Source organism: Aulonocara sp. 'chitande type north' Nkhata Bay, linkage group LG11 (assembly GCF_057382095.1).
Source record: "Aulonocara sp. 'chitande type north' Nkhata Bay isolate Kocher_YH1m ecotype deep benthic linkage group LG11, A_spYH_male_GT1.1, whole genome shotgun sequence".
Lineage (NCBI taxonomy): Eukaryota > Metazoa > Chordata > Actinopteri > Cichliformes > Cichlidae > Aulonocara > Aulonocara sp. 'chitande type north' Nkhata Bay.
The window spans coordinates 40409991-40426259 of NC_141354.1; the positions used below are offsets into that span (position 1 = coordinate 40409991).

At 43.9% G+C, this 16269-nt stretch overlaps 2 protein-coding genes across 6 annotated transcripts; both read left to right on the forward strand.

The window, feature by feature from the left end:
- The first annotated feature begins 1513 nt into the window (after positions 1 to 1513).
- LOC147319917 (membrane-spanning 4-domains subfamily A member 4A) lies at positions 1514 to 7218 on the forward strand. 2 transcript variants are annotated; one of them, XM_086310109.1, is made up of 7 exons: positions 1514 to 1608; positions 2632 to 2874; positions 3366 to 3467; positions 3558 to 3614; positions 3941 to 4126; positions 4258 to 4380; positions 6573 to 7215. In XM_086310109.1, exons 2-7 carry the CDS (start codon positions 2671 to 2673, stop codon positions 6618 to 6620), a joined length of 720 nt encoding a protein of 239 aa, XP_086166235.1. In that variant the 5' UTR covers positions 1514 to 1608; positions 2632 to 2670; the 3' UTR covers positions 6621 to 7215. The 2 variants fall into 2 exon arrangements, with proteins under 2 accessions (XP_086166235.1, XP_086166236.1); XM_086310110.1 differs by having other exon boundaries at positions 1543 to 1641; positions 6573 to 7218.
- A 388-nt stretch (positions 7219 to 7606) lies between these two features.
- nudt17 (nudix (nucleoside diphosphate linked moiety X)-type motif 17) lies at positions 7607 to 13237 on the forward strand. 4 transcript variants are annotated; one of them, XM_086312789.1, is made up of 9 exons: positions 7607 to 7714; positions 10475 to 10587; positions 10672 to 10788; positions 10907 to 11090; positions 11224 to 11249; positions 11376 to 11468; positions 11580 to 11678; positions 11957 to 12090; positions 12459 to 13237. In XM_086312789.1, exons 2-9 carry the CDS (start codon positions 10513 to 10515, stop codon positions 12622 to 12624), a joined length of 894 nt encoding a protein of 297 aa, XP_086168915.1. In that variant the 5' UTR covers positions 7607 to 7714; positions 10475 to 10512; the 3' UTR covers positions 12625 to 13237. The 4 variants fall into 4 exon arrangements, with proteins under 4 accessions (XP_086168915.1, XP_086168912.1, XP_086168914.1 ...); XM_086312786.1 differs by lacking the exon at positions 7607 to 7714 and adding an exon at positions 8079 to 8186; XM_086312788.1 differs by lacking the exon at positions 7607 to 7714 and adding an exon at positions 8112 to 8186 and having other exon boundaries at positions 10452 to 10587.
- Positions 13238 to 16269: the final 3032 nt, after the last annotated feature.

Consider the following 16269-nt stretch of genomic DNA (forward strand, 5'->3'; position numbering starts at 1 on the left):
TTAAACAATGTGAAACCTGCTTTGAATGTAACACGGGCTAAGATTCAATAAAACAGTCAATAAATCCATGCTTTATGATTGTAGGTATGAATGAATGTCGCCCCCTTGTGGCGTAAGTGAACTACACACGTGAACTTGTCGAGACTGAGTTAAGATGTTGAATGAATGATGCTGAATGTCCTTTATGAGTTGAAATCACCTTCATCAATATTTGATCTCCAAAATGTGAACAGTCATCAATAAATCACGAGCAGGACTTTGTTCTGTTTTTGTAAATACCTTCATTGAATAAAATTCTAAAGGCAATGTTTGGCTCTTGTAGAGTGTGAAACCTTTGCGTCCTGATCCCAAGACACGTATGTGAATCCTGGAGGAGAAGAAGCACATAAGAGCTCCGATGCTGTCATCTGCTCGTCAGTAATAAAGGTCTGTTAAACCTGTGCAAACACGCCGTCTTGTTTTTCCCCAGAAGCATGTGAGTGTTGACTTGTGTGTTTGTCACAGACAAACAGGCTGTGAAAGGGGGCGCTCTTCTGCTCAGTTCCTGCTCTGTGTTTTTATTTAATTTAAAAGCGTATCTGGGCCCTGTATTTAGCTTCTGTCTCAAGTTCAAGCTCTCGCCTTTTGCAGCATATTTACCTTCATGATTTGCTCCTTTAAAAGTCTGCGTTCCTGTGATTGGCCAACTTGTGGAAGCCAGCCAAGGGGCAGTTGTTATGAGCAGCACTACTTGTACACAGAGGGTGCCCCCAAACTAAAGGGTCATCAGCTGTTTGTCGCTGAAACAGCCTGTGGAGTCTCACTTCGAGGTTTTTCCGCTGGGATCCTGAACCTTTCATTGTCTGGGACCAGAAATTTGGGTTAATACTTTCACAGTGTGAGACACATCTTTGGGAATGAATACACAGCCGCAGTGGCAGTGGCTGTGTATTCAGATGTTGAGATGTTGTGAAACATCAAAATCTCCCACGAGTGTCTGCAGCACCCTGTTGAATCCGAGCAGAACTGTGGGGGCTGTTTAAAGAGTGTAACTAATGAAGTGGCATGTGAATGTATGATAAAAACGATAGGTCCCCTTAAAAGGAGGCAGGGAAGGTTGTTGCAAAGCTGCTTTTTCACGTTGATTATGGGAAATGTTGTGGTTTCCTTGTGCTGCCTTCAGGTGTTGTTGGAATTATGCCGAAATTTCCCTTCATATCCAGCAGATCCGCACACAGGAAAAGCATGTTCGTGATTTAAAAGTTATAATTTAATTATTTAAAACAACAACAACAACAACACCTGAAAGTGTCTTTTTAAAAGTTACACACAGTGATTGAAGACTGAATCTTCTGAAATCATTCCTTCTAATGTTTTTCAAAAAGGTCAGAAAGAAAATCCAAAGAAACAGCTCAGTTTATTTATGTTATTGTATTTGAAGCAATATTTCATCGTTTAATTAAATTGGACTGGAACTTTATCACATTATGGTCTTTCCGACAAGTGTTTGGTAAATCAGAATTCCGAGTTTACAGTTTGCTCCTGAAGGCAGCCTAACTTGATCCTGAACAGAAGCAACAGCAGCTGTTGTTCAGGTCAGAGAACTTCCGCGTGTCCACCTGATTGCAGGTAATGCTCAGGAGTAATCCTCAGCGTGGTCAGGTAATCCGTGCGTGTTTGCAGATGTTTCAGAGAGCAGCTCAGCCTCGAGATGATTGTTAGTCGATGTTTTTGATCTAATGCGCAGATGTATTTCCGGTTAGTTTATCGAGATTTGTTCGCGCGATTCTTATCTTAAAAATAAATAAATAAATAAAACAAAGAAAAACGTTGAAAAGCTCTCGTGTAGACATAACTGCGATTTCAAAAGTCTGATATTTAGCGTCGAACTAAAAAACAAACAGCCGTTTTATTTTCCGGTAACCGCACTTCCTTATCACGCAGTGAGAAACTCCGAACCAGAATCCGCGTTAAATTCGGGGACTTTTGTTTAACAAAAGATTTTATAGCAACGTTTGAAAGTTTGATGAGTGACCAGTGGATACATGTTATCATCTTAAAATGTCAAACAAAGAGGAAGAAGCGCGCTGAGCAGCAGCCATAAGCTCATATTTCATTTGATTATTAGTTTGCTATCATTCCCGTGTTGACTGTAATACTGGTGATAATGTAAGACGCGCGTCCTTACACGTGTTGTCTTTGCTCTTCAGCTCCTCAGTCGCCCTTCAGCTGCTTCAGCTGAATCATTAAAGCGAGACTTCCAGTCAATCAATTAAAACAGGTTATTAATGATTTCAAAGTCTTTCGGGTTTTCGTAAATACCTCTTTTCACCGACATCAACTTTAAAGCAGGAAGTTAACTTTCTCTGTGTTTGTTATCGATATTTGATACCAGCATCATAAACCTGAAAACTGTGTTTTTGGTGGCCCCCATTTGGCCACCCCTGAATGTGGAGCTCTTTTAGATTCTTAAAATGTCATAAAGGCAAAATTCAGAGAATTATTGCTAAACCAGAATCATTTTCTCCTGTAAGTCTGTCTGAAGAACATCTGGAAGCTAAAGTCGATCAGCTGCTGCAAATTCCCTTCTCCTCCCTAATACTCAAACATTGTTGGCCCCTCCCTCATTGTTTGCACTTGTGGTTTTTCCAGAATTTTCCCTCTGAGCTTCTGTGACCTCTGACCTTTATCATGGCATCCACATCTATCACCACCATCGGGGGAGTGATGGTCGTGACTCAGGTCATTCCCAAGGATGACGGCTCCATCCAGCTCCAGAATGCCAGCAGCTCCACTGCACCGGCCCCTCCCCCTGTGAAAAAGACCACACCCATCCCAGTCAAGATGGACGACATAACCGTCGCCTTCATGCGGGGACAGCCGCACGCTCTCGGGGTGAGCGTCTGGACTCTGACCATCATATTCATCGCAACAAAGCACAGACACAAACACGTTTTCACAGTCAGAGCGACTTACACGTCATGATGATGTCATCACCTCTGACCAACCAGAATAAACTTTCCTGACAGTTTTTAGCTGTTCTTCAGTTTCAGAGTAATAGGAGGCTCACTAAGTCATGTGATCAGAATGGCTTATGGTAAATCTACGTAATTCAGTTAAATAAAGCTTTGGCTTTATTTAACTTTAAATCGTTAAAGGTAGGTTGAGCTAAAGGAAGACGCACATGGATCAGATTTTATTGTAATAATAAAGGTTTAATGAAGCTGCCAGAAGCGCCTGTGACCTGTGACACCACAGGCTGCTCTCAGCCTGCACACAGGTCATCTTTGATGCTGTTTTTCAGTTTGGTGGTGTTTTAACAAGAACTTTAAAATCTGCATTATTTTTCATCTTTGCTCATGTTGCGTCTCCGTCTGTGTCCTCAGGTCGTTCAGATCATGATCGGGCTGCTGTGCATCCTGTTCAGTCTGACCGCCATCTCCTCGTGGGCCATGATCGCCTACTCTCCATTCGCCCTCGGCGCCGCTGTACGTACACACAAACATGATTAATAATCTTCAGGTAAAGCCTCACAGGGGTCATGTGTCGTCTAACCACGCCTCTCTGCTGTCGTGCAGTTTGTCGTCTCCGGCTCGGTGGCCGTGGCGGCAGGGAGACGCACTTCCATCTCACTGGTGAGTTTTAGAGAAACCAGAAAGAGGATGTGTGAGTGACAGGTCAGCAAACTCAGACCTGCTGATTACAGCTGAATGACAAACTAATGAAATACCAAAGCTGCAGCTCCTCCTTCTTGGACCGTCTGTTAGTGCCGTGACCTCACAGCAGCCATATTGTTGGTCAGATGATGTCATTAAAAATGGTCCATTTCAGGGACGGTTAGCTGCAGCGGTGTGATTCCTCTGGAGCTTCGGTTAAAGTCACAGACTGTGTATCAAAGATGGATGAAGCCATTGTAGTTTGTTAGCCGCTGTTAGTTTAGCCATATCTGGTGTTTGTGCAGGTTTGGGGGTCCCTGGTGTCCAACGTGATAAGCGTCCTGATTGGCCTGGTCGGTGTGGCCTACACCTGTTGGCTGCTGGCCGAATGCCCCCCCTCCGATCGCTTCTGTGACCGACAGAGCTTCATCGAGTTCAAGGACGTAGAAGGCCTGAGGAGGAAATGCAGCCAAAATGTTTATATGCTGAATGTAAGTTTATCTCTGTCTGGTCTTCAAGGCCGGACTCTCGGTGCACCTCAGATCTGGTCCCGGGGTCTTCCCTGAGCACAGGAGCAGGTTGTTCTTTGTGTGTATTTCCTGTTTCATATTTCCTGTTTCAGGTGGTTCTTTACGGGCTGCTCGGCCTCTTCCTGGTTCTCCTCGTCCTGCAGACCTGCGTCACCATCGTCGTCTGTGTTTTCTCTGGCAAAGCCATCAGGCTCCGCACACCTTCTTCTCTCAGCGTAAGACTCCTCCTACCAATAATATTAACTCCGCCTCTCAAGAAATGCTGATGTGTTCAGTCGCAAGAGAGAAAAAAAGAAAATTAGCAAAATAATAATAAGACCTGCTGAAATACATTTTTAATATCAGCTTTTCTTGCATAAAAAGATTTGATGAATCTGAAAAATATTTTCAGTCTTTGTAAACTGGGATTATTATTATTTCCTCCTGCTTTAAATATATTTTTTCTTATCCTGTCTTCCTTCTCTCACCCCAACCAATCACAGCAGATGGCCCCGCCCCTCCCTGAGCCTGGTTCTGCTGGAGGTTTCTTCCTGTTAAAAGGGAGTTTTTCCTTCCCAATGTCGCCAAAGTGCTGCTCATAGGGGGTCATATGATTGCTGGGTTTTTCTCTGTATCTATGAAGCACCTTGAGGCGACTTTTGTTGTGATTTGGCGCTATATAAATAAAATTGAATTGAATTATCAATTCCTCCCACCATCCAAAGATATGCAGCTTGTGGGGATAGGTTAATTGGATAATCCAAATTGCCACTAAGTTTGAATGTGCGAGTGAATGTGAGTGCGAATGGTTGTCTGTCCTTGTGTGTTGGCCCTGCGACAGACTGGCGACCTGTCCAGGGTGTACCCCGCCTCTTGCCCTATGACAGCTGGGATAGGCTCCAGCGCCCCCTGCGACCCTGAAAAGGATAAGCGGAAGTGAATGGATGGATGGATGAATTATCAGATAGCCAGAGATAAAACTGAAGTGCAGAGCGCTTTCACCACCCAGAAAACTTTATACAGATTACTGACACGCTGACGTGCTGGACTGTCAGGAAATGATTTATATATAGAATAAGTTTTACTTTGGTCCTTTCAGCTCCCGTCTCAAACAGACCCGACTTTTATGTCGTGTGTCTGAGCCTGAAGGCATCGCCGCAGGTTCATTTCCTAAAATGAAATTCAAGTTGAAAGATTTCTATTTTGACGCAGTAGAAGAAATCGCGTGCACATCACAGACGCTGATGTGCACGCGGTCAGAACGCGAAATTCAGCAAGTGATTAAAAAATATCAAGAGCATCAAAATTGATCTCATGGTGCACAAGAAGACTGAAGGGCCGATGTTAGTGGTGCAACGGATCACGGTTGATTTAAGCAGCCCTTTGCTACCCAATCCGACCGGGTTAAAGCTGTTACAAAAGCTGTTGGGGTGTTTGGCTGAAGACGGAGGCCGTATTCTGTTGTGCAAAACAAGGGGTTTAAACTAGTCAACGTGTTAGTTAATGCATTGACGCCGTGCAGCCCCATGCACGGGCGATCCGCGGTAACTAGTTAACGGAGATTTGCCGCATTAATGCAGTTATGGCATTAACGTCATTTTAACTAGATTTATGCTGACAGCACTAGTTTAAACTATGATGAGCGTGCTTGAGCCACGCTATGATATCCCGTCGCGCATCTGCTTCAGTGACAAGATCCTTCCAAGCATGCATGAGCAGGAAAAGTTTAAAGTTATGGCTGAGCTGTCCCAGGCATCTTCTGTTGCCCTAACTACAAATGGGTGGAGCTCCAGGGCAACGGAAAGCTACGTGACCGCTCATTATATCAGAGCGGAGTGGTAGATACAAAGCCCTGCACTGCCCTATACTGCATCTTAATTTGTGCGGAATGAGTCTTGAGTTGAATGTTTTTTAATAGGCAAAAAATACTTAAATAAGTAAATGGTGAGTTAAATTTTTGGCTTCTTTTTTTTTCTTCTGCTGATCCGAAAATTGATCCGATCCGCGACGAAGAAAAAACGCGATCCGATCCGAACCGTGAGACTTGTGATCCGTTGCACCACTAGCCGACAAATTGAAATGTTTCGGTTTGATGTCTGATCACCAAAAATGTGTAACTACGCCTCCTGCAGTGACGGAGGAATGGAAACGTCCATTATTCACACCTAAAGGATTCAAAACCTGAAATATTCAGCTTATTAACTCATTGAATCCCTTTAACTGAAAATGATCTGTGATTGGTTAATGAGGCTTTTGCAGGTTTAAGAGAGAGAAATAAAATCATGAAAACATAAAATATCAAAAATTATAGTCAAACATTTACAAGGGAAAAAAACTTTATTCTCAGGTATGAAGCATTTTAAATGTTTGTTTTTGAGAACATTTCCAGAACAGCCGATGTTGATGTCGTCTGACCTTTGACCCGCAGGCGGAGTCTGATGATCGCAGAGGTCTGCTGCCGCCCTACTCGCCCTGAGAGGAGGAATCATCTGAGAGCACTTCAGATGCTGCAGGAGTCTGACTCCGTCTGTCTTTTCTTGCTTTTTTTTTACTGAGGTGTCACTGGCAACTGTTGCACAGCATTCTGGGTAATTTAGGGGGAAATCTGCCATGTTAGTGTAATCAAACCGTAATCATCATTATTACTGACAGTCATTTCAAATCACACTCTTGTATTGTAACGTTAACACTACAATAAATTGTTTTTATGCAATTATAATGCAACAGAGCTGCATTATAATTGCACTTTTTAAAGGGAGGCTGGAAACCCAGTCAAAGTCATGTTTGAATGTGAGGCAGCTGAGCCTCCACAGCCTCCCAGTCTCTGATTTCTCTGCATCATCTAAGAATTAAACACCTGTCACTTACAGTATTTGCACTGAATACATTTTCTGTCTTTCAAACTGCAAAAAACCTTCAGAATGTCAGTAACAGGATTAATTGTCTCCAGCTGTTTTAGAGCCAAATAACAAGAAGAGAAATGGACTGATTCTTATAAAGTGTTCTACTCTGCCGGAGTACTCAAAGCGCTCTATACAACATGCCACATTCACCCAGTCACACCCATCCTCACAAGCACTGACTCTAAACTGAGTGCTAACAACATTCACACACACAGTCAAACTTCAATGGATGCATCAGAGAGCAACTTGGGATTAGTATCTTGCCCAAGGATACCTGGAGGAGCCAGGTATCGAACCTCAACCTTCCGATCAGTAGGTGACCAGCTCTACCTCCTGAGTTAAAGCCACCCCGAAAAAAATGCTCTCAATAAAAAAGTTTCCCCGATATACCTTTTCCATTTTCTGACAAAAGTTTCAATGACAGGATTTCATAAACAACGAAGGTATACTCACAGTGTGTTAAAAGCCAGGGCATAAAAATGTGTCTTTAGTACAATGATCACGTGTTTGTGCCGATCTAATATTTAAGGGGAGACTATTCCAAAGTCTGGGACCTGCCACAGAAGGCTCCATCGCATTTGAGATTAGTCCGTGGGATGGACAGCATTAATTTTGAGCTACACCTCAGGGTTTTTCCTGGAACAGAAACAGAAAGGAGCTCAGACAGGTAGGAAGGGGCTCGGGCGTTAAAAACAAAAAGTCAAAGTGTAAATTGGATCCTGTAGGAGACGAGAAGCCAGTGCAGAGAAGCTAAAACTGGGGTTATACGTAGGGCTGGGTATCATCACTGATTTCTAGAATCGATTCGATTCGATTATCAAAACCCACCCCTAGTTATATGCTCTCTGTTTGGTAGTTAGCAGGCGAGCAGCTGCTAACTATTATAATTTATTTAATCTGGCGCACACAACATTTTACTTCAATTACAAAAAAATCCCCAAAACATTAAGTTTCTGTATAATACCATGATGGGGGAAATTAATGGTTCAGGATTTTTCCATAAACAATAAAAAATACGAAGATTGAATCAGTTCGACCAAAACGAAGAAGGAAGGCTTTTATTTTGAAGTATGGAAGCGGAAGTTGGATCCGACTGAAACGACCTGCAGGAGTTAGCGAGCGCCTTCTTCTCTTTTTCAGTAGGTTTCTGCTTCTTCTGCTGTGTTTCTGAGCGAGCCTGTGTATCGGGGTTAACCCGTAATCCCTTCACTAACACATGTGCAGGTTAATGTGCAGGAAGTTGTTTTTTCCAGAGCGTTTTACTTCCGCTAAACGAGGGTGTTAGCTAAAGTTAGTTAGCTTTGTGCACAGTTTGAGCCCAAAGTCCCAGCTGTTGACAGCTGTTCTGCTAACAGGCGGTCTGTATTTGTCTGGTTTAAACAGCTGGACTCGGCACTAAAGTTATGAAAATGAGCTGCTTAATGAACACTTGGTTGTTTGAATGAATATAATCAATAATATAACGTGTTTTCTTTTGAAATGGCTCATGTCTGCTTTTTCCCAGCGCTATGTTTTTATTCGCAAAGTACTTTTATACGTCCTTTAATAACGAACGTAAAACTGACTGAAGTTAAACATGTCTCATTCAAGACAGACCAGGCCAAGAGGGCCGCACAAATGACAACAAATATAACATTAACCGTTTCAATAAAGGTGTTTGAGTGGCTAAAAAAGACCGGATCTACAGTAAATCAGAATCATGAAGACACCTACAAAACAAGTAATATCTTTATTTTATATAAAACGCTCTCAGAAGTTATCAATATCAGATATTTAAAATACACTAAAAACACACAGAACCGTCACAAATCCCTTCTTAGCACAACACCGCGATCTCGCTGCCCTTTTAAATATTTCTCTTTCTCCCTTTTCACACTTGTGCTGAGTGTGAGTCATTCCAGCATTTCTAGGCCCTGACATAGAGAAGCAATGTTGCTGTGCTGTGTGATAGTTTGGAAACATGACACTGATCCAACACCTCGAGGTCCTGCAGAAGCTTCCTGCAGGATCACCGAGGCTCTCAGGATCTGTAGATCTTCACAGTCTGATGCTTTCGTGTTTTGATGATTTACTTTTGCCACTACATTAAAAAAGTAAAAGGAGTCCTGAATATGTTCTGACCAGCCACGTCTCCCACATAGTGATATGATCCTTCCAGTTTAATTAAAATGCACTTTCTCCAGTGAAAGATCAGCAGATCAAATATCCTGGGGATCGGTGCAGTTAGTTATTGATGCGTCCATCAGGATGTGGATGCTTAACTGAGTCACAGAAAAAATAATGAACCAAAAACCGTTTTAGCGGAGCTGCAATGTGTTTTTGTGTGGATACATTCTGCACTGATGATATTATGAGAGATCAAAAATGCTGAAAACTTAATGAATTTAAAAAACTCTAAATTTCGTCCCATTTTATGCACTTCGTATTCTAGTATTTGGAGTATAGAGGTGAAATTGAGCAAAGATCAGCTGATTGTGAGGCGTCAGGTGGGACAAACATGTTAATGTTTTTGGATTTATTACATGTTTACGGTCATTTTAGCTTAAACTCTGTGTGTTATGTATTAAAATCAGTGATGGGATTAACGGCGTTACAAGTAACGGAGTTACTTTTTCAGTAACGAGTAATCTAACTAATTACTATTCCTATCGTTACAATGCCGTTACAGTTACTAACAAGAAAACGCGGTCCGTGACTATTTTTCAACCAACAGACGGTTGAAGCTGTGTTCAGTTTACAGCAGCTTATATCAGCTGCAGGAAGTAGCTGTAAGTAATCTGGACGCTGCAGCTTTAAGCAGCTGCGCTCCCGCGGATGGCGATCACGAGCAAAGAGGGGAAGTTTTAGGAGTGACGTGTTGTCTTGTGTAGTTAGTGTTGTGGATAGTTCTGTGTTGTGTGTCAGAACAATGAGGCGGCTGCTGTCTCCAGGTAGAAACAGGAGTGACACACCTGCTGCTGTCAGACCTGCAGGCATCAGGCTGTGATGTTGTTTGCAAAACGTGTGCATATAATTTTAAAACTGTCAGTTTATGTTTGCATTTGAAGTTGTGAAATATGATTCATTAAACATGTTTGTGGTTGTTACAGTAAAAATATCACTTTTTTACTCGGGTTTTATGTTTTTTGTCTGATTTGAGATCAGTTGTGTTACAGTTTGTCAAAATGAAAACATGCCTGTAGATTCAGACACGTGAGGCTGTGCTGATGAGACCAAACAAGGCAAAGGAAACAGCTTTTAAAGGTGAAATGTGGAGGAACGCAATAGTTACTTTTCAAGTAACTAATTAACTCAGTTACTAACTCAGTTACTTTTTTGAAGAAGTAACTAGTAACTATAATTAATTACTTTTTCAAAGTAACTTGCCCAACACTGATTAAAAGGGAGTGGACTGTCCTTTCAAGGCGTGTTGTGGTCACGTGTTCAGCTCCCGCAGACGGACGTGGTCGGGGTCGAGGGGTCGCCATGGATAAAGTGAGGAGGATCCTGGTGTGTGTGTGCAAAGAGCGAGCGGCTCCACAGCGAGCTCAGTTTGTTCAGGTTGGTGCAGATGTCGTCTCACACCATCTTTAGAGCAACAGAGGGGGCGCTGTTCTCATCTTTCTTCTTCTTGATGTGTGTCAGAGTGTAACGGGTCACTTCACTGACAGCGGCGAGGATGAGGTGGAGGTGAGCTGCACGCTGGAGAAAAATCAGTTCATTCTTTACAAAGGAGACAGAGGGCGAGGGGTCCCGCTGAAGGTCAGACACGCTGAGCATTCGCTCCTCTGCATCCACACTCAGTTCAATTTAATTCGGTTGTATTTATACGGCAAGTTTCACAACAACAGCTCAGGGTTTCCTGCTGTTTCTCTCTCAGAGGCCTGCTTTCTGTCCCATCAAACACCTGTCAGCCACGGACGCAGCTGCAATCCCATTGGACATCCAACAGCGTGGAGTGGATGTGGGTGTGGCTATCCTCCTGCAGACAGCCAATCAGAGAGTGTTGCTGACACGGCGGGCAAAGGAGCTTCGCATATTTCCCAACGTCTGGGTTCCTCCAGGTTCAGCACACAGATCTGTGTTTGCACACATTATTAAACACACACACACACACACACACACACACACACACACACTCGTTGTTACGGGTTTTCTTGTTTTGTAACGCTCTTCATGTATTGTGTTGATATTTAGGAGGTCACGTGGAGCTAGATGAGACGGTACATGTTTCCTTTGCTCCCAGCATCATTTTACGTGTCGTTTAGTCAGTGCGACGACTTCTACAACAAGGCAAACGAGGTTAACACAAAGTAACTGTGTGAACTTTATTCCTGTAACATGTGAAGCTGCTGGGTGCAGGTCTGAGAGAGCTGCACGAGGAAACTGGACTCAAACTGGAGCCGGAGCAGGTGTCTCCAACAGTGCTGGGCCTGTGGGAGGTGAGACGGTGACCCGAGTGTCTTTTAGTCACTGCCTGCTGCTCTTATTTACATCGTACGCTGTGAGGTTATATATGTCACAGCCCTCTGTGTGTTCTGTCTGACCGTCAGTCGGCGTTTCCTCCCATGCTGTCCAGAGGACTTCCTCAGAGACACCACGTAGTCGTCTACATGCTGCTGCACTCGTCTCTCACTCACCTGCAGTTACAGGTAACAGCTACGGGGGCTCGGGCTGCCTCCCCTCTCATGGTGGATGTGATTTTGGATCATTTTGGCACCTAATGAATGATTTGACATGATCTTTTGTCTACTTGATGTTGGATGATGATAAAATGGACCCAGCAGGCACAACTCGGCTGTTACTTTAATGTTTTTGTGAGGTTGCCCCTCTGTCTCTAACATTTGTCTCGTTGTGAATGATCCCCTCTGCTGTTATTTTAAAGTGAGCTGGCCTCTTGTGTGATTCCTCTCGTTGTCTGCACCCGCAGCCCTCTCTCAGGCCTTCGCCTGCTGAGGTCAGCGCGTGTCTGTGGGCGGACAGCCGGCTGGTCAGAGCCATCGTGTCTGCTGTGGACGGAGACGACGCCAGCGTTCAGCTGGACGACCTGCCGAGCAGCATCAGGTATCACGGGTTTAGATGCAGAGCTGGACGCCACGAAGCTTCCAGCTCACAGAGTTTGTGCTGATGTCAATACCTGAGATGTGCTTGTGAGTCCATTAGAGCTCAGCTGCTTGTGTTATGAAGCACAGCTTGTTTTGTAGTTGTTTTCTACAGGAACAGAGAGGATGCTGTGCATCCTGTAAATTGTGTTCTTGCCTGTTATGTATGTGAGGCTTTGTGTGGCGTCCTGGCCTGACAGCTCAGAGACAAAAAAAGCATGGTGCCCTCACAAAACCTGCAGACACTGACATCAATGCAGCACAAACTGCGAGCTGGATGTGTCACGGCACGGGCATGTGCTTCTTCTCTGAGCCCTTCTGTGTCTCCAGCGTGTCGCAGGTCTCTGCAGACGGAGCTCTGACCGAGTCTTCGATGCCTCTGGCGGTCTTCACCAGTCGCGCTCCAGCCAGCGGTCCCGACGTGGAGCGGGTCAGCACCGGGACCAAGTTCGCCCTGGAGCTGTGGCTGAGGAGCCTCGATGTCCCTGACCTGTGACCCCGACCCCCTGTAAAAGCCCACCCTGCAGACATCAAGAAGGACGCACAGGGACGAGAAAAATGGTGCCGCTGTGGATCCCACTGCTGTTCTTCACTGAAACACTGCAAGTCATGTGTGTTTTACTTCAGGCCAGCAGGGGGCGGTGAAGGCCAGTGCACAGGTGGCTGTTTAACACAGGAGAGGAGGGGGTCACACAGGTGGCTGTTTAATGAGCTCATCTTTCAGTCTCATGTAAAAACAGTAAAACATATTAATGTACAAACTTTTATCAGGTGTCACTCTGAAGGTGCTCGTGTTCGCAGCGTCACATTTCTGTAGAAATGATATAATAAACCCGTATTTTTGGTTGTGGCGTCTCCTCAGAGACGTCCGAGAAGACGAGTTTTCCAAAATCCTGTTTCGGAGTACGACGTCCTGGACTTATTATCTGGAACGATCATGTCATTCAAATGAAAATCTGTTTCCTTTTCACATAAATTCGATTTTTAGTAGTTTGCACTGCACAGCATACCTCATCACGGGCAGAGGAAGCTCGTGGACTGTGGAAACGTAAAAACTGGATGTTTGCTTAGTTTGTTTTTTGACACTGCAATAAATATTCTGTCCTGAACTCTTCTGGTTATATTTATTTCTTGTTTTAATATTTAGCTTTTCAGAGCCGGCCTCTCTGCTCTTTCACTCACTGTCAGTCCTCGTGCCTGAGCAGTTACAGACCAGTGTTTTGTCTTTGTTGAACCACGCTGACCTCATTCAAGGATAAAACAGGAGCCAACGCATGGAAACCAGTGTTGTGACAACTAAGCAAAGAACAGAGTCGGAGAATATCTGATCTGAAATTATTGACACGTAAAATTCTATATTTCCATTCAGATTGAACGTAGACGTTTTAGCTGAACGATTTACATTTATATACTATTTTAATTTGTGACTATATCAGTAAAGTTTGGGGGAAATCGAAGAGTTAAAACTGCGTCCCTCCAACCATCTTCTGCAGTTAATTTCTGTTTCTAAGGCAGACGTGCAGAGTTTCAGCTCTTTTTCATGAATCATATCTTCTTCCTGTCGCACAGGATGGAAACCTGACAGCCTCTCTGTTTGGCTTTCTGTTGTTTCCATCAGCTTCAAAGCAAAACAAGCAGGTAGACAATATGAAGGAGGAACCCGAATAAGACTGAGGGAGTACAACAGACTAAAGAGACTGCAGAGAGAATGAGGCCCAGGTGAACTCGATCAAGACAGTGACAAGAGCTGACTTCCTGTTTCAAAAAGAAGCCCCACCTGCTCTCCAAACCTTCTGTTTGTGAGGGGCAGCCAATCAGAAGGAAGTTGGTTTATAAGGAGACCTCAAGTTCACATGGAAGGTGAACTGAGATCAACTCAAGTCCTGCTGTTGGATGATAATTTTTTTTTTTTTAAACTGAATCTTGCATATTTATTCTAGTAGAGCCCAAGACATTAAGTAAAGAGGTGAGAATCAAGTAAAGCTGCTTTAAAATTCTTTTATGAATCTTGAGAATAAGTGACTTCCTGTGTGCGCTGTGAACACGCGGCGCTGTACAGGTGTACTAAGCACGATGTTTGTGACCTGGCTCAGTTTCAGATAACCAGCTGTGGTTGCGGTGGTTGGCCACACCTTTAACCAACGAAACCAGGAATGACATCAGTTTGGATCAGAAGTGTTATCACTTCCCTCCCAGGGTGGAGCCTTTCCATCCACAGTGCCTGAGGTGCACCACCCTCCCACTCTGTGTTTCACTACTTTCATATGTTTTGCAGGAGACGCCGCTGTCACACATGACTCTGTGACTCCGCAGCCCTGTCTAACCTGGACCGGTCTCACTGGGATTCAATAGTCCTGACCTACATTTTGTTTTTAAAAAAGCTCCAGAGTAAAATTTCACACTGCTGCCAAGAAAGAGCTGCGCCTGAGCCAGATTTGGGGACACCCACGTGTGATTTCAAGCCGGGCTACAGACCAACTTATGTTTATATCTTTTCCTTAAAGTGTCCCAGTGCGCGGTACAGGTGCATCGCTTATTCATGCAGTAATAAGAGCAACCACTGGCCTCTGTGTGGTGTTGTAATGGAGACAATGGCATGACAGCACGATCTCAAACAAATGGCAACCTGTGATACTCCCAGCTCCTGTCCCACAGGAGAACAGCAGGGATGGTGGGTGTGGAAAGTCATGGAGAAAGTTCAATTCTGATCAGACACAGAAGCAGAGCCGAGAGGAGGCCGGAGAGAGTAAGACCGCACACAGCGTCGCTCAGCATGTGTCGAATCTCATTAGTCTGCTTAAATAATGACCTTGAATCCAACAGGGAAGTCTGAAAAACTGTTACAAAGCCCAGCTTCATAGGAGGAATAAACCCGAAGTGTTCCAGGTTCATTCCATGTAAAATCAATCAAACTTGGGTAAACTTTGAGGAGACATCGTGTGGCCTCGGTGGCTGCTTAATCAAGTTGTGTCATATTTGATGGCTCCTGGTCATAAATCCCTCGATTTTCCTCTTTTAACAAAGCTCACAGCTGTGCAACAGCAACATTGATGGTCACGTGTTCAATAAGAGTTTGTCTGAGGATGAACTGATTTCTGAGCAGCACTGAACACACCATAAGAAAGTTTGGTTATAAGTCAGAAGCTGAACCAGTCTAGACCTGGATGAGCCGTCACTGTGAAACTGTTCAAAGTGTGAAGGTGACATTTTTCATGGCTTCAGTAAATATACTAAAGTTACTGTAGAAAACACGTCAGCTGATTCTGGCGGTCAGGTGACAGGACAACACGACAGGATGTTCCTGGCAGAATATTTTGTATTTTACAAGAAGTTATTTTTAGCACTTAAATCCACCGAAATCATTTCGATTCATAGTTTTGTATTGTTTTCCATTTTGAATAAAGCATCATTGTTCCATACGCCAGAGAGCATCAAGTTCAACAGTGCGAGGCGTTCAGGTGCATCACTGCAGAATCGGAAATCATTGAAGTGATAAAGAAGAAAAATAAAACAGGAAATGCTGATGAGAACAATCATATGTGGCTGTATGTGTGTTCATGCTCCCTCCTACATGCGTGGCACATAAAAGCTCCTAAAAATCTGCAGAAACACAAAGATGATGGATTTTTAAAATCACACCACTTAGGCTGCGTTCACACTGCAGGCGAAAGCGCATCAAATCCGATTTTTTTGACCCTCTGCGACCATCTATCCGATCATGGTCTGACAGTGTGAACGGCACAAATCCGATATTTTCAAATCTGATCTGGGTCACTTTCGTATGTGGTGCTGAATCCGATACATATCTGATGTTTCAGAAAGCGACTGCTGTTTGATGGTCATGTCGCATTAAATCCGTCTTTTACGTCACTGACACAAGACAGACGCCAATTATCAGCGCCGGAGAAGACATCGCGAACGCTTCCTGTCCATCCCGTGAAACTGCTGGGAAGACAACGTTGGAGAAACGTGAACATTTTATTTGTACTACATAATCTGCAGATTCTGACAGAAATCTGCAGCTATCCTTTGAAGCAGCGCTCCTCTAAAACAGCAATAAGGATCATTATTAGGTTATCTACATCATTATGTAAATAACAAAATAACTTAAAGCAAAAATTGGGAAACGTGAAGTCCGAAG